This window comes from Maylandia zebra, linkage group LG22 (genome assembly GCF_041146795.1).
Source record: "Maylandia zebra isolate NMK-2024a linkage group LG22, Mzebra_GT3a, whole genome shotgun sequence".
In the NCBI taxonomy this organism is placed as follows: domain Eukaryota; kingdom Metazoa; phylum Chordata; class Actinopteri; order Cichliformes; family Cichlidae; genus Maylandia; species Maylandia zebra.
Genome location: NC_135187.1, coordinates 5104726 through 5132201, shown reverse-complemented (window position 1 = coordinate 5132201; position 27476 = coordinate 5104726). Strand labels below are relative to the sequence as shown.

Genomic DNA, 27476 nt, shown 5'->3' with positions numbered 1-27476 from the left:
AGAACGGCACATCTTTAAAGGTGGGTGTAGGGTCTTGACCTTATTGCATCTTGAGGCAGTTGTGAGTTGGAGCTATACAAATGAAATTTAATTGATTTTAATTGAATTAAAGGCAAATAGTTTTATTGGAAGGAGGATCCGTTTTTAATCAGGGCATATGTGGAATTTTTAACATAAGACTGGACCAGAAACTGTCGAAGGATTAAAACCTTATTGTGCAATTAGAGGGTTGCCACCTTATGAAAGCACCTAAGACCTGAAGAAGATGACACTGAAGGCTGCATTTCCAATCTGGTGAGAAAACTCACTGCCTACTAAAACAAAGCCTATTAAGTTTGATGAAAACTCAGGAAAAGTTAAGAAGATGCAAGATGTGATTGATTGCTAGTTCGTCAGAATGAACACCATTTCCTGTTTGTAACCAGGATGATAACTGTGAGTGTGGTGTCCTTGTGCCCTGGACTCAATGCCAGAATTACACTCCCAACTCACTACTTCTATTGTGAGTGTGGTGGTTTCCTGCTGGTCACAACTAGAATGTACTTCCTTATTGTCCTGAGGCTTTTTTTTTGCCCACGCCCTAACACTTCCTTAATCAGGGATCACCTGACTGGTCCAAATAGAGATAAAGTCCACATTGGTCTCTGTCCCGTTTTTCTCACCCATCTGCCGCAAGTTCTGACCAAGGAGAGCCCCTTCCTGTTTCAACCATGGGTTATAACTGTTCATTGGAAGACAATCCTGCAGAAATGCTTTAGATTAAAGATATCTTCAATATAGTAGTGAATCTAAAGCGCAGCTTCTCATGAACACGTTGGGCTAGTTTTTGAATGCAACAAGATCTACATATATTATTATCCTCTTTAATGTTCATACGGCAGCTTTATTTGCAAACAGTTATTTACGTCATGTTCCATTTGAATGTGTGAGTCAGGCCAAGATAAATTCTCTTTTACTTCTGTTTTGGTCTCCACCACCTCACAAGAAAAAGCTGCTAATGATGAATATTTTACATTTTGTGTTATAATCATTTTCCAAATCAAATCATATTTACAAATATTGAGTAGGTGCTTTAATCGGCTTACAAACAAAATGATTAAACCTGAACGTTTCCATCACTACACTACAGAGATGACTTTCAGCAGGGGGAACTGACGTGATCCCTTTGATACGCAAACTCGCAACTCTGAAGAAATTCATTAGTACAGCCTCAGCTCTTAGAAAAAAAGAATCAATTTTTTTTAAACCCAGGCAGGAGATTATTAACAGAATGACAATAAAAGATCATCTTTTTCCAAACTTTTGAAATTCCAGAAAATCAAATACAAAGAAAAGTGTCAGAAACAGAAGTGAGATTTCCTCCTTTATGAGTATTAGTTTCTATTATCTGGGAATAGTATTCAGAATCAGAATCAGAATACTTTATTGATCCCTGGGGGAAATTATTGACTTAACTCCTGGCACGAAGCTACACTCGGTCTTCATCTCCGCATGTTTTTCACCTTCTGTACATTTATTATTAATGGTCAATGCTGCTGGGATGTGGTCACACTGTTTGCGCTACTTACTCCTGCAAGTATCACCATATCCTCTTTTATTTAATATGTTGTTGTACAAATTATATTTTGCTTTACAGCCACTTTCATTCCTACAGAGTTTACATTTACTTTCTTAAATCTGTTTCAGTGTTTTGCAAACTGAGTTTTATTTTCTAAACTTAATGTAGTTAAAATAAGAAAGTGAGGTGATAACATAAGAGTGGAGAGAAAGAGAGAGAGGAGGAAAGGAAAATTGCTCAATCTGGTATTTTCTGCTTTTTTTTTTTAATTCATCATTTCCTCCATTTAGAATCACCTCAACAAACAAAGAAATTTGAAGCTTTTTCAGATAAAGGGGGGGGTTAGAGGAGGGGTGGTTGGCCAGCGTGGGTGTGATGCCTAAATGGCGACGATGGCTGATGACTCAGGTGATGTGTCATACTCTATGCTATAAAAGGGAACTTTTACATTTGTCCACACAAACACAATCACTCACACGTACTGTACTCACACTGGACTCAGAGGAAGGTTTGTTTACTACGGCAGGAGCAGAAACATGAAATGTAAGTTGGTCTAAGTTACTTTTTAAAGAAAGAGGGGGAGGTGTGAGTGACTGTGAGTGTGAGAGTGAATGTTTGTGTGAAGAAGGGGGGCTTTGCAGCACGTGGTCTCCTACTTTTACTTTTAGCCTAAAGGAAGTGGAGAGGGAGAGGCAATGAATGGATGGATGAATGATTAAATCCCAAGCAGTCTGTGGCTGAAACTAAACTCAAAGTGATATTTGAAGTGCTTAAATGTTTAATTTGAACTCTAGAAATCAGCCACTGTTTAGTTTCAGGTTGGGCTGTGATTGGCTGGTGCTGTGTGTGTGTCAGTGTGCATGTCTTTGTGTCTTAGGGGTTTCCCGGGTTGTTCGAGCTGGTTAAAAAGTAGATCCTTAGATAAAAAACAGGTACTCACAGATAAATGTGAAAAGTAAAGTTGCTTAAGTACACAAGGACTTTAAGCTGAATGGGCTTAGGGTATTAAAAGTGTTGTAGAAAGTAGCATTTGTTTGGCCAACCTACTCTTTAATGCTGACACATGAATTTCCAGGCAGCATTTCACTGTAACTGCTCTGTAATGTAACTGCTCAAGGTGGAAGAGAAACACTCTAAGTAATAACTATATCGCTCAGATAATGAAGTAGTCGCATAAGCTTGTATAAAATGTAACTACTCAGGTAAAGTAGAGGTATTTAAAATAGTACTGCATGAATGTGTTTAGTTAGTTTTTACTATTGAAATGCTCAGTTATAAAACTGTGCTGTGTAGGATCAAAGTGAAGTAAAATAACTTCACATTATGGTGCTGTTTTAATGTTTTACAGAGGCAATCATCATGTCAACACAGTGTATGAAAGTCATAAATTGTTGTTGTTGCTTAGCTGAGAGATTTGGCAACACTACACGTGGACTTCCTAGTTTCTGACAGCAACAGAAATGAATGGCTGTGTAACTGGCGCACATATTTATGAATGAAAAGGAAGCTGTGGTCACTGGGCAGTGAAGGTGGGCTCTGTGGTTTTCCTTTGTAGTCAGCAGAAAAAACAAAAAACGTTTTGACAGTTTTACTGACATGAAAACACCAGTTTTCCTTTGCTTTCACGCAGTCGTCTGGAGGTAATCAGTCACAGTGACAGGAGGAAAAATAACAGAATAAATCAAGTTGCTACTTTAGTTGTGTGGTCATCTCAGGTTTTATAACATTTAATAGCTGGAGTAGTTTTAAAGAACTGAGCCTGTGTTAACTGTATTCTCTTTATCTGTGCTTTGGGAATGATATTTCCTTGATGCTCATCCAATCAGTTTGGTATTGTATGACACTCTTACTAAGTCAAAAACTACTGGATCATCAACGAACTGTGAAAACATGATGACTAGTAACAAAAACAGGAGCCATGAGGCACCCAGAGTCTGTTTATCCAAAAGTTGTGAAAGCTACGAGTCAGGTCATCAGACAGTGATGTCATCATTGCACATCACCAGCATTTACTGTAATGTAATTTGCAGACTCACTATAAGGGGCCTGAACCCTGATTCTGCTGTGGAGTGAGTCAGCTCATATACCAGCTTGCCCAAGTGGACAAAAATGGTACTGCAACTCATCCACTCCAATTTTTTTTAAACCTCAATATAAACAACCTCAATATTCAGATTATGCGAATCATTATTACTGCAGTGGTTTTATCCATTATGGTCCAAAGCTTCTTGGGAGATTTCAAGCTTGGCTATGATTTTTTTTTTTATGATGTTGTAGTGAGTATGAGTCATTTTAAGGAATAGGTTTCCCCTTGTTATGCTACATAAATGGATTAGCTGTATGGGGCAGAGCAACGATTAATTCCAGTGAAGTCTGTATATAGCTACATACTGGAGTGATGTCACCCTGTCTCCAGTGAACCTAAGAAAACAGGATGCTGCAGGAATTGAAACTGCACACAGTCATGCTCTGCAATTTGAAAAACAAAGTAAAATAAATGTTTGGCTAATTTAATATTATTAAGAATTGTTAATTAAATCAATGCCACTTATATTTAAGAATCTTTTTCTTCCCCCATTTAGCTGATTTTTATAGCATGAAAATCAGCAATATTTTGACATTTACATGCTTTTGTTCATGTCAGGTTTGGATAGATTCAACAATTTAGTGCTGCAAGAACCTCACAAGTTATATATATGGGACCAATCAGCCACAATGACATGGCACATCTGTTAGGCCAGCAGAGTGGCATTTTCAGCACACTTCCTGTTGCATTTCTCTGTAACAGTAATTTGAAACTGGGCTTGCGTAAATTTCTATAGAACTATTGTACTTTCCAGGATGCTAGCGCGTAATCCCACCAGCAGGACTCATGCCCTCCTTCTCTTGTTTTTTTTTCTGTTCTTTGGCTTTTCTTGAGTCAAACAATTTCTTTCTTCTAGTTTCAACTCTGTATTTGTAGCTCTGTAAAATTGTACCTATAAAAAGAAGTTTAGGCAAACAGACGCTGAAGTTCAAATCCCGAATGATCCAGAGTGACTGAACTTACACCTCACTTTGTAAGTGCAACTTTCACACTCTTGTAACTCTACTCCAGGTCTCCACCTCCACTCCCTAAAGGGAAGTATGTGGCTTTTAAATAGTAAACACTTTTGGATTGTTATAGTGTAAAGCTTTTTAGAGGAGTTAAACAGCACAGTCAGGTTATAATTTTATAGGGTTTGTCACCTTAGGGTGCCACCTTTTAGACTACATAATCATTTGATTCACTGTTAATATAAAATTATATATTTATGTTTATCTGAAGTATCCAAAGTGTTTTTTATTTTAGTTTTGGTAGAAAAACATATAAACACGTTCTTAGTGCTGTCACTCTGCTCCTGAAACAACCTGTTTGAAAGCCAAACCTCACACTTCAGTTATTACAAAGTTACCATTTTCTTGTTTATTTGATGTTTTTGGAGAAAGATGACAGAGCTCCTCCCCCCACTCAGGCTTTACACTTTATTCACTGGACGGTCTTCAAAGTAAAAGAAGAGCAAATAAGAAGAAATAAGGCACTCACTGTGTCAGAGAGAAAACACAGGAAACTCCAGTGTTTGTTTGTCTGACTCAGCAAGAAAGAGCACACGAACCCGATCGGAAACGGTGGAAGCTTGTGATTATGTGAGAGCTTGCATGTGCGTGTGTTGATGTTTCGTGCGTGGGTAAACGAGTGCTGATGAAATGACCTGTTAAACACATTAAAGGTGGCCCATTCACTCTGCTTCTTAAGCAACTTTGTTCTGTGCCGTTATGCTGTCACAGCTGTTTACTCTGCCAAATACATGACTGTACGCAGCACTGCTGGAGGATGTTTTTCTTAGTGTGACAGTTGGGTTTTGCTGATGGCTTTTTCAGTAATTTTCCAATAACTAAATGAAGCATTTTGAGCCCTTCACTAACTGAAAATCATTTTAACATGAAGCCTGCTGTTGCATGTGCAAAAGCCACAGTTGCACTCATTCAGTGCTTGTACTTTTGTTATTAACTATTTCGTGTTTGAATCTTGTTCAACACTGAATCCAAAAACTACACTGTTCTTACAATCAAGCCACGAGGTTTTGTGCTATCGGGAAAATTGAGGATAAGTGAAGAGCAGACAGCAATATATTTGTCTGGTGGTCGATGTCTGACTCATATCAGAGTATTAAATTGTTCTCTGATGCAGTATTTTAGCTCTGTAATAAGATCCAGACATGAATGCTGATGGCGGAAAAATATTGTTTCCCAGCTCTTCTTGACCCCCTGTGCATTTAATACTAAACACTCATAACAAGAACAAACAGATGAAGAGTGAAAGAGCAAAACTCTTTATATTGAGATTTTTAAGAAGAAAAGAAAGTTATTGACTTGTTGGATGAAGAAGGTGTGTCGTGGTGGTGGTGGGGGGGACATTTTTTTAAAGCCTAAATTCATCAATTTCAGTTACATTAATTAACAAACAGCTCTATTGTTTGTTAATTAATAGTCACATTGTGAATGTAAAAGTACATTTCACCAGATGCGTTGATTTAACAGCCATCTTTTGTTTCAGCATTATGACACTGGTGCCCTCAGTGACTCAGCTTCCATCCATCCATTAGTAAACACTTATTTGGATCATGGGAGGTCTGCGTATTATCTAAGCTTTCTTTAGCTAAAACACTGAGTACACCCTGAACATGTTCCCAGTCCAACAAAGGGCCATATGGATGCCATCTTGGTGAATTTAATTTGGACTAAGACCAAGTGCTATCTAAACAAATAGGGAGAGGCATGATTTTGCTTTCACTGGTCAGTAAGACATAAAAGTATACTACAAGTTCATTATGAAATTTTTAGTTTTTTAGCAAATGAACACTGTTTTGTTCCACAGGCTAAACTCACAAGACAATCATAACTCCATTAACCTACTTCGAGTTGTAGCTCAGGAGGCAGAGCAGGTCATCTATTAATCAGAAGGTTGTTAGTGGTTTGATCCCTAGCTGCTCCAGTCTGCATGCGAAATTATCCTTGGGCAAGATGCTGAAGTTGCTCTCCAATGCATTTATTGGAGGGTGAATGTTAAATAGAGTGCATTCAGACCTAGAAAAAAGCCCCAAATTATCATATAGCATTGGTGGGTTTAGTAACTAAAAAGTGGAGGATAAAATTCACATTGTAATGACATTACCGTAACATTTATAAAGTCACAGCTTTATACGTCTGTCTGGCTGCTGACCTTCTGCTTTCCTGCTGTTTCCTGATCAGCCAAAGTCACGAGATGAAATCTGACTTCCAAAGAATAATGTCTGACCAAAGGTCACCAGCAAATTAGATCAAGGTTGAAAGTTATCTTCCAGCGACAGCAGCTAGAATAAAGCTAATATATAGAAATATAGAAAGAAAAACTATAGAAGCAAAAATGGAAGAAATAAAACCTAAAATATAGGGAAGACAATAAGTAGAAACATTTAATAAATTTTCACCTTTACTGAACTGTGTAAAATAATTTAAATATTCAAGTCGTTTTCATTTTAAATGGATAAAACATCACGAAAACTTCACTTTGTTTTCTTAGGTAAACAATTTCACCCTTTTTACCTCATTGTTGACCTCTTTAGCCCATAAAGTATACTGCCCCGAGTGCCTGAGTGGCAGTAAAAGTGCTTAAAGTGCTCCGACACTCATAACAAAGTGGATGTTTTCCCTCTAAAAAGCGCAGCCCGGGGCATCTGCCCGGTGATGTCACCGCCAAGAGATTAATCTGAGTCAGACTTCTGCGCCAGCTCCCTTCTCCTTTTCCAACAAGAGGCCCAGAGCAGGCTGGGAAAAAAAAGCCCACAGCATACCTCTCATTCCTTATCCCTGATCTAACACTAACGGACAGTTCATTTCTTTGTTACTCTGCATAATGGGATTTCTGAAGTTACAAAGACCTGCAGACATGAACTAATCTTGATTTTGGTGTTACTCCTTTCAGTTATGATGAAAAGAAGTTTATGAAATAGAGACAAAACAAACTACAGAAGACTCATTGCAATTATTCATTCTCAAACAGATAACATCAGGGTGGTTCTTCTTTCCAGGGATTAACTAAGCACAGTAGGAGGTATTCAGTCACGGAGGTCCAGTCCATCAGACTTAATTTTTTTTTTATTGTTCATACGTAAACATTAAATGGGATGGCCATAAAATATAAACACTGTGCTGCTTCTAGTAACATATCTAAAGTGCCCCTCAGCTTTATAGTTTAGTTTGGTGTTCTTGATTAATTGCCTGTTGTTTTACAGCCCTCAACCCTTGCTTCATTAACCTAAATGCGGCAGCAGGAGGTAGCTGTGACTCATGAAAGGTGTTTGAATAGAGTTTACATAGTTAAGCATTTAGCAGCCAAAGAGACAGATAATTTCCCCAGAAACCAGTGGAGACCAAAACCAGAGCTACAACAAGGTACTGATGGAAAATGGCAAATCTGGCATTAATGTGTCATTAGGCAACTGCCAAATTCAGCAAAACAACTTTGTATGATAGTAAAAAGGCAAACTCATAGTTTCTGTTTCCAAAGTGGTCAGTGTAGCAACTATTCTGAAGCCATGCAGCCTAAAATAAGAGACTGTGGTACTAGATACAAAGTATTATTCGCTGTGAGTTAAGTAGAATGTTTTTTAACAGTCTTATAGACAAAGCAGCTTTAGTCGTCTTGCTTTTTGTATTGGGTTTATGTCCGTATGGGCTAATCAGTGGTTGCTGCTATAACTTTGTTGAGGTTCGCTACATTTGCATTCTCTACATTTAACCTGAAAGCATAATATCAGCAAGTATGAGCTAAAAATGTCGTTTTAAGGTACTCATCCATTCATTTTTGACTGCTTCAAAAAGAATTGCAGGGAAAAGACAGCGACCATTTGAAGCCATTTGAGGCTCCAGTTTGTGCTGATGTTGTTCCCTGGTGACACTTCTGAGATGTGATTTACCTGAAACAGCGTCTGAAATTAAAAAAAAATGAAAAGACTTTATGCAGGTCAAATAAAAACAGTGTTATGAAAAATGTCAGCTAACCTGTTAACATGCTGCTTGTGTTTCTGGGAAACACCGGCTATCACTTTGCAGAAAATTTTCTCCTTCCTTCTGTCACACACCCACACTCCTTCAGTACTAAATGCTAACAGTGACCTGCTTTAGTGTCTAAACCACCATCCATGCTTGTTTTATCTCGTATCTGATCTCCTGCTCTTATCTGATTTCTTTGAATTACTGTTTATGTCTGGATCTGATATCTGAGGGTGTGAGGTTTTTGTTTTGGTTTTTTTTGTTTGTTCGTTCGTTAGATCCGATCTCCAACAAACGCTTTGGTGTTAATGCTAGCATGTACCTACAGTCGCATCAGATTGATGGCGTAATAGTTCCTAACTGCCGTGACAAATACAGCTGCCTCAGGATTAATCTTGTGGGTCATGTGGTCCAGATTTAGGCTGGAAATGAAAACAAGTTTCCATGTAGCTCTGTGGTTTTTCTATCTGATTCAGAAGCAGCACGTCTGGGTCGCACAGAGGGGAAGAGGTTGAGTTGTGATACTTTCTGCTGCAACGTGAATGCAGCCCAGTAGCCACCTGTTATGAGAGTGTGTGTGTGTGTGTGTGTGTGTGTGTGTGTGTGTGTGTGTGTGTGTGTGTGTAGCTGGGAGCAGCATCAGCTGAATGTTACTCAGCTCGATCCTTTGCTTTGAATAAATGTGGAGCTGGTGTTTTTATGTGGCTGATTGTGTTTTGATGAGGCGAAAGACCACAGAACCTAATGAAATACACAAGATTGTAACTTATTATTTTGATCCTTTTTTCTTGTCTTTGCAGTTTTCCATGACACCACCTCTTTTCTTCTCTACCTGGTAATACTGGCTGAGCTATTTGTCCATTCGTCGTCCCGTCCCACCCCTTGTCCGTACAGCGTGTTTGAACCAATGATTCATCAGTTGGACAAGATCATCACCTCCTCCAAAAAACTCCATGGTTTGGTAAGGTTTAACTTTACACTTCCTGTTCCAGATCCATGTTGGCTTTTCTGTCATAGAACCATTTTTTTTGTTTCAAAACTTGTTGTTATTAGGTCAAAATAAATCAGATCTTTCCTCACTGACCGAAAACTGGACTCCAACTAAGAAATAGAAAAATTTGAGGCGTAATTAAAAATAAGCACGATACACTCGAGCACAAACTTTGTAGGAGTGTTACTGCAAAAGGCTTGTAAAATGTCTCGGTAAATGAGAGAATTGGTTGTGCGCTTTTTAATAAAGCAAGTGAAAAATGAGTCATTTAAAGAACATAGTAAATCACCAAAAGTGAAAGTGCATAACTGTGAACTGAAAGCTTGAAAAATGTCTTATCTGATTCAAGTGAGCATTCTAGTTTATGTTTAACAATTAAAAATCCTATATAATAAGTATTATAAGAAAATGTGGTTATGTTTTAAACCTCCGTTTTCGCTATATTTTAACAGCCAGAAGCCGAGCTTGTGACCTTCATGGACATAGAACACAAACTGGACAGTCTTCCTGTAATAAAACACACTGCTGCCCATCTCAACTCGTTGAAGGTAATCATCCAGTTTCTCCTATCAGTGATTTAAACGGTCGAAATGCACTCTAAATGCTATCAAAGTTTAAAAGATATTCACTTAATTTGTCGCCTTAACATCTCTGCAGGTTAACGAGTCTCTCTCTCAGCTCTACGTGTACGTCGAGTCCTTCAGGCTGCACACCAAGTGGTTGAAAACTGCACAAGTAAATGTCAGTGTGCCCTTTCAGGCAGCTGAGGGCGCCAGCAACCACCTCGAGCAATTGTCCAATCTCACTAAAAAATTTCTAGAAAAGGTGAGAGCAACAGTATGGCTTGAATTTACTGAGTCTGCTTGTTTTTAGAAAGAAAATCCACTGAAAATGACACACAAGAGATTTCTTACACTTTAATTTAATATTAACTTTAACTGAAAACTGATACTGTTGATATTAGAGCAAAAAGTAAATTAAAGAATATGGCTACAAAATGTAAAAGATAGTGTTTGACATAACAATGTAAAACTTTAACTTTGACTCACATTCATCTTTTGATTTTTTTGTTTTTTTGTGTTGTTTTTGACCACGTAGTCATTACATAATTTAATCACCACCTGGGTTAAAAAAATAAAGGAATAAAGACTAAATTCTTAAACTCTTTTTTCCTGTCTCTCAAAGAAAGCAATGACCAAAATATAGATTAACAAAAGGAAACAAACAAATTAAGAACAGACCTGACATTTAATCATTCAACTCCACAGCTAAATGTATTGATTCCCATTAAAACTCATCCAGAGAGTGAAGAGAAAACAATCAGTTTTTGTGCTTTCTCTGATTCAACCAATGACTTTGGTTTCTTTTTCTTTCCATCTTCAGATCGGTGAACAAGTTCCTCAGACGGCGTCTCCCTCCCTCCCGGTCGTCTCCACAGCCTTCGAGGCTCTCAGGTTCTCTGTAGAGATCTCAGACCGGCTACAAGTCTTCTGTCACTGGTCAAAAAGAATCTTACGGCAACTCCAGAGACGATCCCCCTGTCCAAAACATTAAACTCAAGCCTCCAAGACAAAACTAGTGATGTCTTCCTACATAACCACTGTCACGTTTTATGATTTTCCCTTCAGCATTTGAGCTGGACTAAAAAATATTGAATATTTGATGTCATATCATGTCATGACAGGATATGATATTTAATTTTCCATTACTCTGAAATTTCTCATATTTGATTGAGGTCCATGATACAGAACTTTGAGTTAAACGTCTCAACAGTGATAGGGTAATAGATGTTGATGTCTCCCTTAAGATGAACGGTCTGACGTCTTGTCTGTATTTTGTTTATTTGTTTAAAATTCAGTTACTTCACTTTAGTTTATTTTTAACAAATGCCTTTAAAACTGCAACTCCCAGCTGGACTAAACTTTGTGTTTTGTGCTAATAAGTCAGTTTTAGCCTGCTAACATGCTAATCTGAGACAGTGAACATTGAATATCTGCTAGCACCAGAATGTACTGTCATTGTTATTGTGAGCATTCTTAAATAGCTACTGTAGTCCAAGTACAGCCTTACGAAGCTACTAGCATGTCAGAAGTGGTGAGTAGAGAGTAGAGCTACAGAAAAGTTCAAAAAATGCAAGATCAAGGTTTCAGCATTTTTAAAATGAGAGAAATCTTACTGGATTATTGGGATTTTCTTTATGCTGCCTGTCATTAAGACCTATTTTGAGAAAAGGAAACGGAATGTACTGTACGTTAATGTAATTTGCTATTTATAAGACGTGTATGTCACAGTTTACGTGTCGCCTTTGAAAATGTATTGTATTAATGCACTGTGCTAAGGTACTGTCACCCGTGACCTTTACTCCCTCTCAGACTGTTTACACTCACAGTGCCTGCAGTTCGTGTTTTTTATTGTTATTTTCGGTACATAATTAGGTTACTATTTATAAGCTTTTATATTATGTATTTGTATATCAGTTTAGCTGCAGATGCAGGCATCTCCAGCTAAACATTTTTCTATGTCAAAGTATTTTGTAATATTTAATAATAATATCTATTATCATTCTATAAACCATCATATTGCTATTTATATATTTGTATGTCTTGTTTTACAGTCATTAATAAAACTGCCTTAGAAACTGATGTAAGTGCTCAGTGTGATACTTTTGGGGTTTAGGGACACAAGAATAAGTGTGTGTGTGTGTGTGTGTGTGTGTGTGTGTGTGTGTGTGTGTGTGTGTGTGTGTGTGTGTGTGTGTGTGTGTGTTTGTTTTTTGAATATAATTACATTAAAGAGATTTTTGATTATTTACTTTAACATTTGCTCCTCACTTGTTAGAAAAACCTCAGCACTGGTGTTTTTTATAGTTTTGATCATCACAATCTCCTGTGTTGAGTTCAGTATATTTTTGAGTGCATGATGCAGGAAACAGAAGTACAAACATAATGGGAGAGTTGGTTACTGATTGTGCAAACCAAACACAAAATCCAAAATTGTTGAGTCCATGAAGGCATGATGAACAAACCACCAGGGAACCCAAAGATCCAAAAAGGAACGTGAAACCGGAAACACAGAGATGACATTTTTATATTTTGGCTGCTTTGACACAGTAATTTCCCAACCTTTGAGTAAGATAAAGCATATTTCTATTTTAACTGAGACCATAAACTCATTAGGAAATCTTCACTGAGTTGTAAGTCAAAAGTAATTTCCAAACCCTTGAAGTTGCTTTTGATGTCATGGGAGTCGCCCCCTGCTGGCTATTAGAAAAAATGCAGGGCACTTCAGCATTGACTTCCCTTTTTAGATCCAGAAGTTTTACGTCCGTCTTTTATATACAGTTTATATATATATATATATATATATATATATATATATATATATATATATATATATATATATATATATATATATATATATATATCTGCTGAATCCCAAAAAGGAACATGGTTTTATACAACTTTTCCCCTTAAAGCTGAATAAATACTCCTAGCTTCTTGAGTAGAAAACACAAACATGCCACACATGTCAGTGGAATGCTAAAACTTTTAAATAGCAGGGGTAAAAGAGCCCACACAAGTCCAGGTGACACATGAGGGGAATGTACCGACTGCCACTGTTCAGCTGCGACCTGTAACCCTGAACTGAAGTGACACCGTGTTGCTTGCATAATGAGGATTGCATATGAGCGTGTTGACATTTAGGCACAGACAGATGATCTCACTCACAGACAGACTTTCACTGTAACTAATATGAGGCCTCCAGAGGAACACTGCAGTTGTCCAGTATGTGTGGACTGTGGTGGCTGGTAGCAGCTGAGAGCAGGATCAGTGAAATCACAAGGGGTCCGGGTGTTACAGGAGAATCCTTTCACTGGATATAGAGCTAGAGAGGGTTGAAGAAAGGCGTGACTATATGTGTATGATGTGTGCTAATGGGTTGACTTAGTGACCAACGGAGCAACAAGGGACCAGCAGAGGAGGGAATAACCAAAACAACAATATGCTGACTAAAAATAGTTTTTGTTTTATTGGTACCATTAAAAAATATGACACCAATGTTCAGTTTGGTTCAGTTCCTCATAGATTACTATGAGCTGATAAAATGCTCTTCATCTCGGTGCCAGAGGACACTTCACTGGTGTTTACAAGTCAATGTTCAGAGCAGCTGTTGAATATTTAAAATGACAGAGAAAAAAGAAAAAGAGGAAAGGAACATAAAAGACATGTTGATCATGCTACAGATTAGAAACAGGCTGAATAAAGATTCTTCAGCTTTTTTTGAATGACACTTGTTGATTTAAAATCACAAAGCCAAATATTTGGGTCATTACAGGAATGTAGTCTCATATGTTCCATGTCCTCTGCTTCACCACATCTGCACAAGAAGAGTAGGCCACAGTTACGTGTGGGAGCTGAAAACAACTCAATACATTACTGTAAGTGCAATAAATGCTTCCCAGTGAGTGCTGAACCTAACATGACTGCATGAGGAAAAGAATCCAACTGTCGGCTACATTTTCCTTTGAGAGCAACAGATTTTTGTGGGGGTTTGTACTTTCTCCTTCCATGCTCTTCCAAGCTAGTGTTCCTTTTTGAAAGTATGCAGGTCTACCATTGTTAGGTGGCACTGAGGTGTGGTGTAGAAAGCATTGAAAAACACACCACTCAAGCTTTGGCATTCAAAATAAATATCAGATCTCAGATATTTGCATTCCAATCACAGCAGTAATACATTTTATCAAACTGGGTGCCATATTAAGTGAGATTTATTCTTTGACTTGATCACCTATCCATTTTCTTAACCATTTATCCAGCTATCCAGGACTATATCATGGATCCAGACTAATTCCATTGTCCTTTGCTGCAGCTGTCTATTGTCAAACCACCAACATTTATTCTTTAGCAGACAACAAAAGCCATTTAAGATGTGTCATACTTTCTACAAATTTCTGGGGGTTTTTTTACTTTATTTTTATGACAATGTGCACTAAAGATTATTTCATAGAGAGTCATGTTTTTAGCAGTCGTCAGTGCCACTTGTGGAATTTTAAGTCAATTTTGAAATTACAGTCACAATTGTAAAATGTGTGAAATGTTCAACAGAGATAACTGGTGCAAAACACAGGTCAACTGAACTCAAAACCCAAATAATGACAGGTTGGAGGTAACATACGGTCTTCTACACACACAAACATGTGTGGATCCGCCTTTCACTGCAATAAGAGAGGACACGAGGAGGAGGGGAGGTGAGGACAGAACACTTTGGGATAAAGGTTGTAGCAGCAGCAGCAGCCACGAAAGCCTCTCGCAATCCAGTCGAAGGGTTTTCCTGACTGAGTGCAGACTACAACCAAACTCTGCCGGCTGCGACAATTCTGCATTTTGGTGCGGTGGGTGGAAAGAAGACTCGGTGTGGAGGCTCTACCAGCTGGTGCACCTGCTAAATGAAGAGGAGAACGTAGCTTTGGATCACCGACTTTGAACTGAACAACTGCAGCAACATGACGGTAAGTCAGAGGTGGAGAAGTATCCTGTGTAACAAGGACAGTTATTCTCGAAGGAGATATTTTAATTATTGATTTGTCCTAACCTGGACCAATCAAACCCAAATTACCTCTGGAAAACTTAATTTAAAAAATACACTGGCTCATCCAATCATTTAAAAATAATTTAAATAGAGTAACTGGATACAATGCACACTGCACTCACAGTGTATGTGCATTAATATGTCGACCCATCAAACTTGGCCCAATTACAGTTGAGAATTTTAAAGAAAATATATTTAATTACTAAGAATTTGGAACCATTAGAAATTCATTAGGACCATGTAAACTATAAAAAGTGATGGTATGGTAATGGCCACATCATGTATTTAGTATGGCTCATTTCAGCATCAGCTGTTTACAGTGATTGTTTTACACATGTTTTCTATTATTTGTAAATGTTGCTCTACATGTGAATCATAAACCCAAATGGCTTAATTACTAAATTAGTGCAAAATATGATTTTGGGCAGAGGGATGAGTACAACAACCACACCCATCATTTGCAGCAATGCCTTTTATGGCAAACATGGTCAAAAACTGGCCAGTTCTTAACAGTTAAATCGTCTGGTGGTCAGTAAAAATATAACGTGCATTTGGACAAACAGTACTTTGTAATTGATGTAAATATTTTGTATTACCACACAAATGCTACAAATCTTGGTACCCTAAGTAGCTTATAGGCTTAGTTTCTTCAAGATTGAAGCAGTAATCTACGAGTTTGGGAACAGACATAGAGATATACATATACTACACTCATTAAAGTATTTCAGACTCTATGCATCCTTTGTATGTTATTAATCTTCATGGTGTAAGATCTAACACGTGTCAGTCTCTGGTTTTGCTAAGGTGAAGAAACACACAGACACATTAAAAGGCACAGAAAGAACATCTTATCATCATAGGTGCTTTGTGGTCCCCAGAGATCCATTTTCATATAGAGGACATCACCAGGTCATTTATCTCTGAGACACACACATCAGTTACCACTGGTCCAGCTTTGTGTTTGTCTCAGCCCGGCATCCCACTGAGGGCTGCTGGAGTTGTTCTGGTCAGGCTGAAACTGATCCTGACTTCATCTTACATCTTTCTGACCTCCGAGGCCGTCGGCTATGCTGCTCTTTAAACACCGTCTTAACTGCCTCTTTGCATTTAGTCTCACTAATGGAAAACTTTGGATTTTTCCCTGTTATCTGAGCAGGAATCTTCTACATGATCCCTGCTCTTCAGTTAAACCATGCACCTTCATATTTAGAGATAAAAGAAGCATATTAAAATGTATACTGTGTGTTTTAACACTTATTATTAGACCCACAATAACGAAGATGTTATATTTTTAAAAAGTCACAAACAATTTACTCCCTCATTTACTGATCCTGTTTCTGTTGCCAAAGTGCTTCCTCACAGGGTGTCTTGTCTGATTATTGGGGTTTTCTCTGTGTTTTTGTCTTTACCTTACAATATAAAGCACCTTGAGGTAACTGTTGTTGTAATTTGGACTATATAAATCAAATTTAATTAAATTGTTTATCTAACAAATTACATATAAACTGCTGCAAAGGATCAAATGGTCCTGCCATTTATCTCTGATAGTTTAGTAATCTGGGCATTACACAGATGCTCAGAGGGTTAGAGTTCAGTTTCCACCCAAACCACCCAGTGGAGGAGGATTAGAGAGCATAAAATGACACCCACTGATGTTGCAACAGTTTTTATTATTATTATTATTATTATTATTGATAGCTATCAAAAAGCATGGGATAAATATTTGTTGCATTTATTTTAGGAAGGCACATTTTGCCAAAGTTATAATCTTCATTTCTTTAAAATGGAAACTTAATGCAAAAACTTAATTTGGTGCAAATGATTAAAAATAAGGTGCATTTATTCCCAGCTAACTGCTAATGTAATGTAACTCTTTCTCGGGGCCCTTTTATGAAATTAAAGACAAATAAGAGTAAAATTCCCAAATTTTATGGGTAGAAAAATTTTAGGTAGATCCGAGTCATTCTCTTAGTGTGAACAAAGCCTCAGTGAAGGGTTCACAGCACATTGACGGCTCTGAGCTGTTCACTGATGAGCTGTAATGAGAGGCTCCCTGTCTGGATGCGTACGGTGACAGTTAATCCAAACTAACCCAGGCCCGAGGGTGCCAGCTGTAGTGGAAACATCACCAGACAAAACAAAACACTGCTGCGTGTGTGACTATGTGGGGGGATTTAACGAGGCTATTAACAGACATGTTTATACCCGGGAACGAGTATTGCAAGCATCACCATGACGACGATCATCCCTGCAATGGTGGTGTTACATTCCAAAGAGCTGCGAGGGATTCAGTTCAGAAGAGAGATATTTTAGGAAGTCAGTAGTATGATATCAATAAATAGTGTGGAGTCTTGTCACCATCATCTGCGTACATGAAATATAAGAAACCTGCTTATTCAGCCTGCTTTTACACAGGGACACTACTTACCTAGAAATCTTATTATGCAGATTTCTCACATTCCCACCCATTAAGCTTTGTATCAACAAAGCCAAAGACATTATACAAGTAGGAGACATGACACTCATGAATAGAGATCTATAAGAGGAAACAATCCCTGCTCCCTAAGGACCCACAACCTGTTAAACAGGAACCATATTAGCCAATCGTGTTGTTACACTGACACCTGTACACAGTGGAGGTTCATAGTCAGAGTATAGGAGTACAAACACAAAAAGATATTTTTAGCTTTCTTTAGTCAACAAACTTGAAGCTTTTTTTTTCATTGGATTTGACCAGTCAGTCTGTACTGGTTTAATGTTTTGTTATCTCACCCCCCCTATTCAATTAGATGTGGGCTTTAAATTAACCACCAACACTCAATTGCAAGACTAATATAAAATGTTATCACTATGCGGGTTTCTAAGCAACCACATAATCAGGTACTCCTGAAACCTACTGAGCACTTACCCAACCTACTTTGTTGCGGTAAAGATCTTTTAATAGATTTAAGAGATTACCTGTTGATTTCTTATTGACTGATACAAATTAATAAAGGTCATGTTGTTTTCGGCTTGTCACATAGGTTTTAGACAATTTTTAGACACTTTTATACAGACTTTTGAGTGGAAGTTTTAAAAGAAAACTGCCATCCTGTCGTGAGTGATTATGGTGAGTCAGATCTAAGAAAGCTGCTTGGGATAGCCAAAGGTCTTACTGAATATATGCCCCCCCCCCCCCCAAAAAAAAAACAAAAAAAAACAAAAAACAAAGAAACCACTGGAAGAGCATTGGTGTAATTACAGTACTTTGTGTTTATTTGTCCAGGCTGCCGCAAAACTTTTGGATGAGATGTGTCATCTGACGGCTCAGTCTCTGAACTCAATGGACACATCAGAGCACTTCAAGGTCCTGAAGCTGCTGGGTGAAGGCTCATATGGAAAGGTTATGCTGGCTGTACACAGAAAGAGAGGTGAGGAGCTAAACAAACACATTATGGCTTCAAGATCCCCTAAAAACACACCTACATCAGTACAGTATCTTTGGATCTTTCAGGTACTCCGATGGCTCTGAAGTTCTTCCCTCGTGACTCTACTTCTCTGTTCTCTTTCCTGAGGGAGTATAACCTCTCCCTGTCATTCTGTACACACCCATCCCTGACCAGAGCTCTGGGAATAGCCTATTCCACACCATCACACTACATCTTTGCTCAGCAAGCCAGCCTCTTCGGTGATCTGTACGAAGTCATCATACCTGAGGTATAAAGATTTTAACAAAGGACTTATGATTCCTGAACAATTTAACTCACACTGTATTTATGTTTTGGAAGATAATTTGTTTTGTTAGACGTTGAAATAATTATTTTATATTTCTATCTTCTTCTTCTCCATTTGTTCTGTAGCTTGGTATGGAGGAGGACTGCTGTCAGCGGGTGGTGTCTCAACTGTGTGGTGCGCTTTCCCACCTGCACTCTCTTGGTTTTGTCCACAGAGATCTCAAACCAGAAAACGTCTTCCTTTGTGACTCTGCCTGCCGCTGGGTCAAACTGGGAGACTTTGGCATGGTCAGTATGAAGGACAAAACTAACATAAATAACAATAGCATCTAGCTGGCAGGTCTATTAACAAGCTGTTCACTAAGATATGATGCAGAAGAAAACCAAGTAAAAGCAGCCGCCTATGGCTCAGATGTGTTCTGCACAAGACTTATGGCATATTTCATCTAATTTATCCATATTTGCATCCACTATCAGTCTAAATGTGGCAAATCAATATTTACCCAGGTAAAGTCCAGGGGAACCAGGATCCCAGAAGTCTGGTACAGTTCTCCTTACTGCACCCCCGAGGCTGAGGTTGCTCGAGGAAACAATGACAGCAGCAATATAACTGATGGAAATGATGGCATCAAGGATGGTGAAGAGAAGAAGAAAAAGAGAGTTTGGGTTTCCGTGGAGCCAAGTACAGACAGCTGGGCACTGGGCATCCTGACATATGCCATGCTTACCGGCAGCCACCCCTGGGCTGAAACAGCCAGTGACTGCCACTCATACCTGAAATATCAAGAGTGGTTTGAAAGAAGTAAAAGCCCCAACGATGAACTGGACGTATGGGCTGAGCCACAAACAGAGAGCCCGCAGGATCTGGATGAGGCTGGACTGGAAAAGAAGAAGCACATTCCCAAAGCTCCCCAGTTTGCATGTTTCACCCATTTGGCCTGTTCCTTTTTCCAGTCACTCCTCAACCCACGGCCACAGCTACGTAGGCAACCTGATGAGGCTTTGAGTTACCTGGGAGGAGACTGGATGATGGAGAAAGAGAGGGTGAGGCTGGAGAAGGCGCGTAAGAAGAGTAGAGGGAAAGGAGGGATCAGAAACATGAAAGAGATGGAGGGGAGAGGAGAGCGTTAAGTTAACAAAGTCTACCAAAACTAAGCTGAAAGAGACAAATGTCTTTCTATGCTCTTTTCTGTCTTCACTTTAACCTTACAAAAGCCTCACACTCCTGGAGTTCTCTTCCTGTTAAAAGGAGTTCTTCCTCCCTACTCTCACCAAGTGCTGACTGATAGGGGATCATTGGGGTTCTCCCTCTGATACCGTGGAGGCTTCACCGTAATCACAAAGCACCTTGAGACAACTTTTGTTGTGACTGCCCACATTAAAAAGTGAATTGAATAGAAATTACATTTGAAAGTTGAGCACATACGATTTATGTTATTCACAAGTTAATTTTGTAACTTTACATCACTGCTTTTTAAATTCTTTCTGTTTTTCTGTTGCATAGATTAACACAAAAAAAATACTACACTATGGCCAATGCTGAGGTAAGCTTCTATTACATTTAACTGCGAGCCATCAGGTTGTGTAAGGGAAAGGAAGCAGGTGGTCGATGTGTTAGAAGAAAAAAAAAAATCACCTCCCACATGTTTAACCTCTAAACATTAAGAAAACAACTTTGGAAAAATTCCCCTTGTTAAAACAAAACTCCATGGTTTATGGGGAATTTGCTTTCTGGGAAACTGTCGGTTAGTGAGGAAGTCTAACAGCTGCTTGATTCACATCAAATAAATGAAAAATATTTACTTTAACCAACATTTTAAATGACCAGTGTAGAAACAGCTGTAGGCATCAAGATTATTTGCATTAACTGGTGTGTAACTAGTCTGTTTAGTGTGTAATGATCACATAACTTCTGCAAAGCACTGCATCTATATTTGACTCTAGATTTCAGAGAGTATAATACGTCATAGCAGGCTATGAACTGTAAATAGACCGCAGCAGAGCCAAGTCATAAACACCTCTGAGGTCCACTTTAGACCACGGAGGGGGTTTTGACTGTTTGGTTTTTGGCTTTAAAAAACAGTTTTCTGAAAGTAATAATATATATTAACACTTTAATAGCACTTTTATACCCTAAAATGCTTACAAAGTTTAGCTAATGTAACTCATTATTATTGTTATTATCTATCACTAAGCTCTTGGCAGCTCATGTGTAGCATTTTATGCGCAACCAAAAGACTAATTTTGTTTTATTTTGTATTGTAAAACATTATAAAATATAAAAATTATTATACATAATAATGATAACAGTGCAATATCTTACTGAGACTGTGTAAATACTTCTGTAGCTGTATAATGATATATTGTTTATAAAGTATACTTTTAATGTAATAAAATTATTTTTATATATATGACCATTTTATTTGAATGTAAGTTGTTTTACAATTATATGCATTTTTGAGGATTTTAAACATGATTTTTAACATGTATGCACTGATTGGATCATATCTCAGTAATGTTCTAGTAAGATTATATACCACACATGCACGCACTCACAGACAAGGATCCGCTGGAAAGCTTCCCAATGTGTTTGCAAAAATAGGGCCCTGGTTGTAAATGTGTCGTTACAACCTTTCAGCACTGAGTATGTGCCGCGGCCCACAGTTCTGACCCCTCAGCACCACATTGCAGCCGGATCGCACACGGTCATACTTTCTCCTGCAATTGCAATCAGCTGGACTTTTAACACAGAGGTCAGTTTCACCACAGACACAGTGAACTTCACCAAACATGGACTGACAACTGAGACAGACAAATAATGACTGAAACACACACAACTCTTACTCAAACACACACATAGGGCACAAAGGAGACCCAGTGAAAATAAAACATGACAAAAATATATAGCTGGTCATTTGTGAGTACCAAAGGTCTATGAACCTCAAGAATTGGCAGCTGAAGTCTTTCAGGTGTTTTCAGTCCATGAAAGGTGTGAACTGATGCTCCTATTTTATCTGAAGAGCAGTGGGATCCATCAGAGTCTGACTCCATTACTGAGGACCACCGAAAGAGAGTTATTGTTGCTCATCACACTACACTACACAGTCTGACAGATTATTTACAAACACAAGAAAACACTTTTAACCATCAAATGAGCGATTAAACAACAAATATCCCTCTGAGAGTAAGGCGTGTATTAGGAAATCATAAAAGTCAAAAAGGTAGTAAAGGGGGCAACTTTAGGGAAAGGGAAAATCCTCTCATGTCTGCTAATGTTCATGTTAATGAGGAATAATGTACAGCTGGTCTAAATCTGTAGTTTGCTAAATATAACCTGGACCTGCCAAACATCTGTTTGAACAATGTTTCAGATGAGACTAAAATAGAACTTTTGGCATTGAATGTAAATTGTTTGGAGATGAGAAACCATTGCATTCCTGCATAATGGTGTCTTTTTTTGGGTCTGTTTAGCTACACTGGGGTCAGGACGACTCACCGTCTTTGATGGAGCAATGCATTCTTGAATAATACTTCAAAGGAAAATGTTAGGATATCTTTCTGTGAACCGAACAACGAGAGACAGCAAGAAATTTAGCTTAAGCACACAGCTTCTGCTACTGAAGAATGGATGGTGATATTTTTGAATGACCAGGTTTAAGTGTTGACCTTAATCCACCAAAAATGTTGTGGAAGGATTTGATTGGAGCAGCTTATGTGAGGAAATCCACCAACACCGCAGAGCTGAAGCTCCTGAGCAGCTAAAATTCCTCATTTATTGGAATAATGAAGGTTCTGCTGCACAGGCACTGAAAGCATCATACCTGTATATTTGTTTTCCACTTCACAGATATGTTTTACCAGCTAAGTATAATATCACTGTGGTTTTGGTACATCTTTGGAACATTTGGCTAATGTTTTGGTTTATATTTACAATTAAATTCACCTGCATGATGCTGTTTCAGATACAGGAGGAGATGATATGTAACACAAAAATACAATACCATTACCAAAACTGTTTTATCTGCAAAGTTGCACATAATAAAAATAAACTGGATACATTATTTCGGTTTCACCATCTGCACACTTTGAGAGTCCAACTTAAAATCACAATTTCTCCACTAACAGATACTTTTCTATCATTTTCATAGTTGGAACTGAATGCTACAGGCTTATATATGCTCGCTGAAACTTCTAGTGTCAATTTCTCTGGCTCAGAAGGTGACAAAGCCAGCTACTGTATCTTTGACACATCTGTGGAAAAGTGAAAGTCAGCAGCTTTCAGAGTGTGAGAGGAGAGGGAGAGTGGGAGGTGTGGCTGACCGCAGAATGCCGAACTGCTGCCAGGCGTAATAAAAACCTGCAGTCGTAAATGACAAGCAGAGGTGAAATCAAAAACAAGACAAGGTTCTTTTTGTACCTTTCACTCTCTTTGAGAATATAAGATGCACTCGCATGAAAGTAAGTTTGCTTTTGGCCCACAGCTTTGCTATGGAAGCCCAGAGTTTCCATGGAAAAGCTTGAGTAGGCAGCTGTGCTATTAAATGGAAAATACAGTTTTAACCAGACATAGGTTTACCAAACTTTCTGGTTATCTGTCATCTTTATGATGTTATGTTTAACAACACAAAATTCAATAAAGAAGAATTTTTGTGCGGCTTTTTTAAATTTTACTTGGCGTCTTGTGCACCACACTGTGATGAGCTCATCGCTGTCATCTGTGGCTGGAAGCCAGAGACCCCACTGGTGATTGGTTAGAATGCAGTTTTAGAGGAAACAGATGCACAGATGACATTGATGCTTTATCTGAAGTGTTTCCAAACTGCACTCTTTAACCACCTACACCACCAACCACAACTCTGCCCTTTTAGGACTGGAAACAACTTCAAGGCTAATTGGTTCTCATCTATAGTTAAAAGAGCAGCTGCTTCCACAATGGAGTTTATTGTAGAAATAATATATAGTTCTTCGAGTGCCCCCTACAGAGCCCTCAGTAGCAAATCTACACAGCACACACAGCCATGATCGTGTTTCACCTGATGATACCTTGTAAATGTATTTTTAGTCGTGATCATATCTTTAATTCAGTTGAGAGTTTGCTCGTCAAATCTTTTCCCCATCAGTTGGATAAACTAAAGCGCACATGGCCATGAGGCTAAAACTACAGCTGGATGGTTTCTCTCATTCCTGAAAAGCTGAGATTCTAAAGTCGTGAACTGTGTGAACAAACTTACAGGTGCAAATATTTCTTCATTTATACAAAGACATCACTAGCATGAAAATCATCCAGCTAAGTTGCTGGTTCAGGTTTCTCTGAAAATGTCAAATCAAAAAGGTCACTAATCTTTTAACCTTTGACCTTTAAGCTCTGACCCCAGCAATACCTGAATCACCCTAACATCCAGTTTCATGTAGATTAAATCAAGAAGCATAGTTAAATGAAGAGATCATCTGCAAGGAGCAGCAGTTTGTAAGTTATCTCATAAACCTCGCCGTGCCAGAAGTCGTGAATTAGTGAGCTCGTTAAAGAGAGACAGTTTGATGATCGTATCATTCTCTCGAAGGCCAAAGGCCCCAGGGCGGGGGGCAGACGTGGCCGGTGGCCTGAGACCTGCTCCCATCCAAACTTCTGACATTTCACTTGATATGTTGCATTAACGCTATGTGAAGTATGCCAAGATTGTGTGACAGTATGTATGACTGTGTATTTATCTAACAAGCCGACAAGATTAAATGTATCCTATAAATGTAAGGAAGTAATTAAAAACTGAGAAACTGAATTTTAAAAAACTTGCTGTGTTTTGAAAGAAAAAAACAGAAAATATACAGCAGCGTACTGTAGCCCTGTGCAGTACCTGGTATTTCAATTGAAATATGAAAAACTGCAGGCCAAATACATCAAACAGACTCTGGGCTCAAAAACTACACATGTACCAAATAAACAACTCACAAAAAATATGAGCCCCAACCAGAGAACAGCTCACTCCTTAGTCTGGATCTTTAGACGTAACACAAATTCATCATATTCATCTATTTGTTTCACTTTGGCTCTCATTGATATTATCCAGTTTAATTAAGTTTCATTTTCACTCTGCTTGTTAATTTAACTGAAAAGTTACAGATGAAATTTTTCCTGGAAACAAGCAGCAAAAATCATCCTTCAGCTGTTATTCCTGTGAGCGCAGCTTTACTCCAGTTCTGCAACCAGTAGGACCTGTAGTAAGAATAGGACAAATATCAGGGGAATTGTTCAAATTTGGACAAATATTGTTTTACATTTTTACATTTACAGAAACCTTGCTACTAAAAGTGAGCATTTTAAAGATTAAATATAAATATAAACACTTTTTATGTGACTGCAATAGTTACTTGATCATGTGACTGTCTCGATGTTTTCACTGAGATGCCTAAATGAGAACAGCTGAGGCCAGTTAATGATTTTGAAAAGTTTTTTGTTCTTCTGATTCTGAATGAAGCCACTTCACTGTTCCAGACTTTACTTCATACCATGCTGATGTAGAATTGGCATTTGTTTGGTGGAGCAGAGCGTGTACCAAAAAACAAACAAACAAAAGTTTAAAAAAAGACACTGCAGTATTGTTTTGTGGCTGACTTTAAATGAAACTCACATGTGCTGAGACAAGAGATTCAGAGCAGAATTTAAATGTACACTTGAACCTCATTTGGATCTGAAGGAGGAAAATCGATCTCCTCTAATGGGTACATGTTGACTCCAGGAACAGGCTTTGGATTCTTTAAATCGTATCCCTGAGCCAAGAAATAAAGTACTTATGTATTTTTTATGGAGTGCTGATGAGTGTGCTCTTGAAGGTGATGCTAGGCTATGATTAGACTCAAGTCCAGCTGGCTGTTTAGTTAGTCTGTCTGAGTGAGCTGCACCAGACTGGTTTCACAGACTCTGTTGTAAATGCATCATTAAAGCTGTCATTTTTTTTGCAGTCATTGAAAAGATGGTGGATTTTGTGGATTATTTACATAACAGGTTAGGTATAAGGGTTGTGCAGGGACGTAGAGACAGTCTGTAACTATAACTGTACAAAAAGAACAAATATTGCTGGGATATTGTGCGCAAGCATAATATCAGTATTAACTGACTGTTCATGGCCAAATCACGCCCAGGCCAGAGAAAAGAGAAACGTGTCCCAGTGCTCCAGATGGGCAGTTTACCTGCCAGTGACTTTACTCTTGCAACAATGGCATCTCTTGGTCAGATGGCAAAATTTTAATTTGTCCCAAAGGACGACTAACATTGCTGTTGAGTGTTTAAAGTACGTGAGAACCTGCAGGGTTTACAGGCGTCAGAAAGGAACAAAAACAAGTTTTTATCAGAAGTTTCAGTGTTGAGAGTAATGCACATTACACATCAGAGTCAGGAATGACCTGTTAAATTTGATAATCACACTTGTGATAGAGATGAGGAGATTCTCTGGAAAGTGAAACTAAATCTTTAGTGAGAATGCAGGGATAACTAGTATAATGAAAGCCCAGAATTTCTGTGTAGTGTGATAGAGAGATGTTACAGAGCATGAGGTGACCCAGATCAGAAAAAGGATCTGGATTTACTCACATATACATATGTTGATCTTCTAACTGTCTTTAATAACCTAAACCTAAAATTAATTTTAACCTTTAACCTCAAACAGTCCTTTAAAATCATCTTTAAGTCAACAGCCTCTCACCATTCTTCACTATGTGCACACAAACACACTTAGTCCACCCCCAGGTCTCATTTAACACATTCAAAACAAGTTTGCACAGGAACACACATGCACGTAAACATGCATCCTGACATACAAACTTCAAGCCTTCACACCTGTGCTTGCACGTGTTCGGTGCTGGTGCAGCTTTAGTGAAAAAAGACACCATAAATGACCTCAGAGGCCAAAATGGGGTGACAACAAAATCAGAGGAAGATGAATCGTGTTCCTAATGAAGCTCGGAGGAGACCAGCAGTCTGTCTGTCCAGCTGTCTGTTGCTCTCTTTTTCTGTCTGTCAGCAGAGCTAAAAGCTCCTACCCAATGAGGTCACCTTACGCAATATTTCTCACTTCTGCTACAACTGTCTCCCTAACTAGCTTCATGCTGAGTTCATAATATGAGAGCGATTGAGAAAATATTAAAATGCTCGATATAAATTCAGCACTATGTTTTTGTAAAGAAAATGTATGTAGCCTATGTGCAGTAGTATGATCAGTGATTGAAGGTCAAGTTTGATCTCAGGTCACACAAAAAATGTATTTGAGCATTTTGTAAATGTGCAAGTGAGAGCACGTAGTTCCTGAACAACATACCATTTTTAATGCATTTTGAGTAAAAAGGAGTTCTCCGTGCAGATGAAACAAGACATTTGTGAGCTGCAAAAACAGAATAAAATCCATCCAAGAAATTGCTACAATATTAGGAGTAAAAAAAACTACAGTTTGGTACATGCTGAGAAAGACAGAAAACATTGGTGAACTCAGCGACCCAAAAAGACCTCGACATCCACGGAGGACAACAGTGGTGGATGATCACAGAATCATTTCCATGGTGAAGAGAAACTCCTTCACAACAA

At 38.4% G+C, this 27476-nt stretch overlaps 2 protein-coding genes across 2 annotated transcripts; both read left to right on the top strand.

Moving 5' to 3' along the window:
• The first annotated feature begins 2035 nt into the window (after positions 1-2035).
• il11b (interleukin 11b) lies at positions 2036-12244 on the top strand. Its single transcript, XM_004569785.4, has 5 exons — positions 2036-2101; positions 9412-9572; positions 10055-10150; positions 10260-10427; positions 10986-12244. Exons 1-5 carry the CDS (start codon positions 2095-2097, stop codon positions 11154-11156), a joined length of 603 nt encoding a protein of 200 aa, XP_004569842.2. The 5' UTR covers positions 2036-2094; the 3' UTR covers positions 11157-12244.
• Positions 12245-14866: 2622 nt separating this feature from the next.
• On the top strand, positions 14867-21316 carry si:ch211-171h4.3 (serine/threonine-protein kinase SBK2). Its single transcript, XM_004569784.3, has 5 exons — positions 14867-15111; positions 18457-18601; positions 18685-18887; positions 19031-19192; positions 19412-21316. The coding sequence occupies exons 1-5, from the start codon at positions 15106-15108 to the stop codon at positions 20033-20035; spliced, it is 1140 nt and encodes a 379-aa protein (XP_004569841.1). The 5' UTR covers positions 14867-15105; the 3' UTR covers positions 20036-21316.
• The last annotated feature ends 6160 nt before the right edge of the window (positions 21317-27476 follow it).

Bases quoted from the DNA above. Each gene is read 5' to 3' on its own strand.
- il11b (XM_004569785.4), top strand. The intron at 9,573-10,054 runs GTAAGGTTTAAC...ATATTTTAACAG, and splicing joins CCAAAAAACTCCATGGTTTG to CCAGAAGCCGAGCTTGTGAC. The intron at 10,151-10,259 runs GTAATCATCCAG...ACATCTCTGCAG, and splicing joins CCCATCTCAACTCGTTGAAG to GTTAACGAGTCTCTCTCTCA.
- si:ch211-171h4.3 (XM_004569784.3), top strand. The intron at 18,888-19,030 runs GTATAAAGATTT...TTTGTTCTGTAG, and splicing joins ACGAAGTCATCATACCTGAG to CTTGGTATGGAGGAGGACTG. The intron at 19,193-19,411 runs GTCAGTATGAAG...ATATTTACCCAG, and splicing joins AACTGGGAGACTTTGGCATG to GTAAAGTCCAGGGGAACCAG.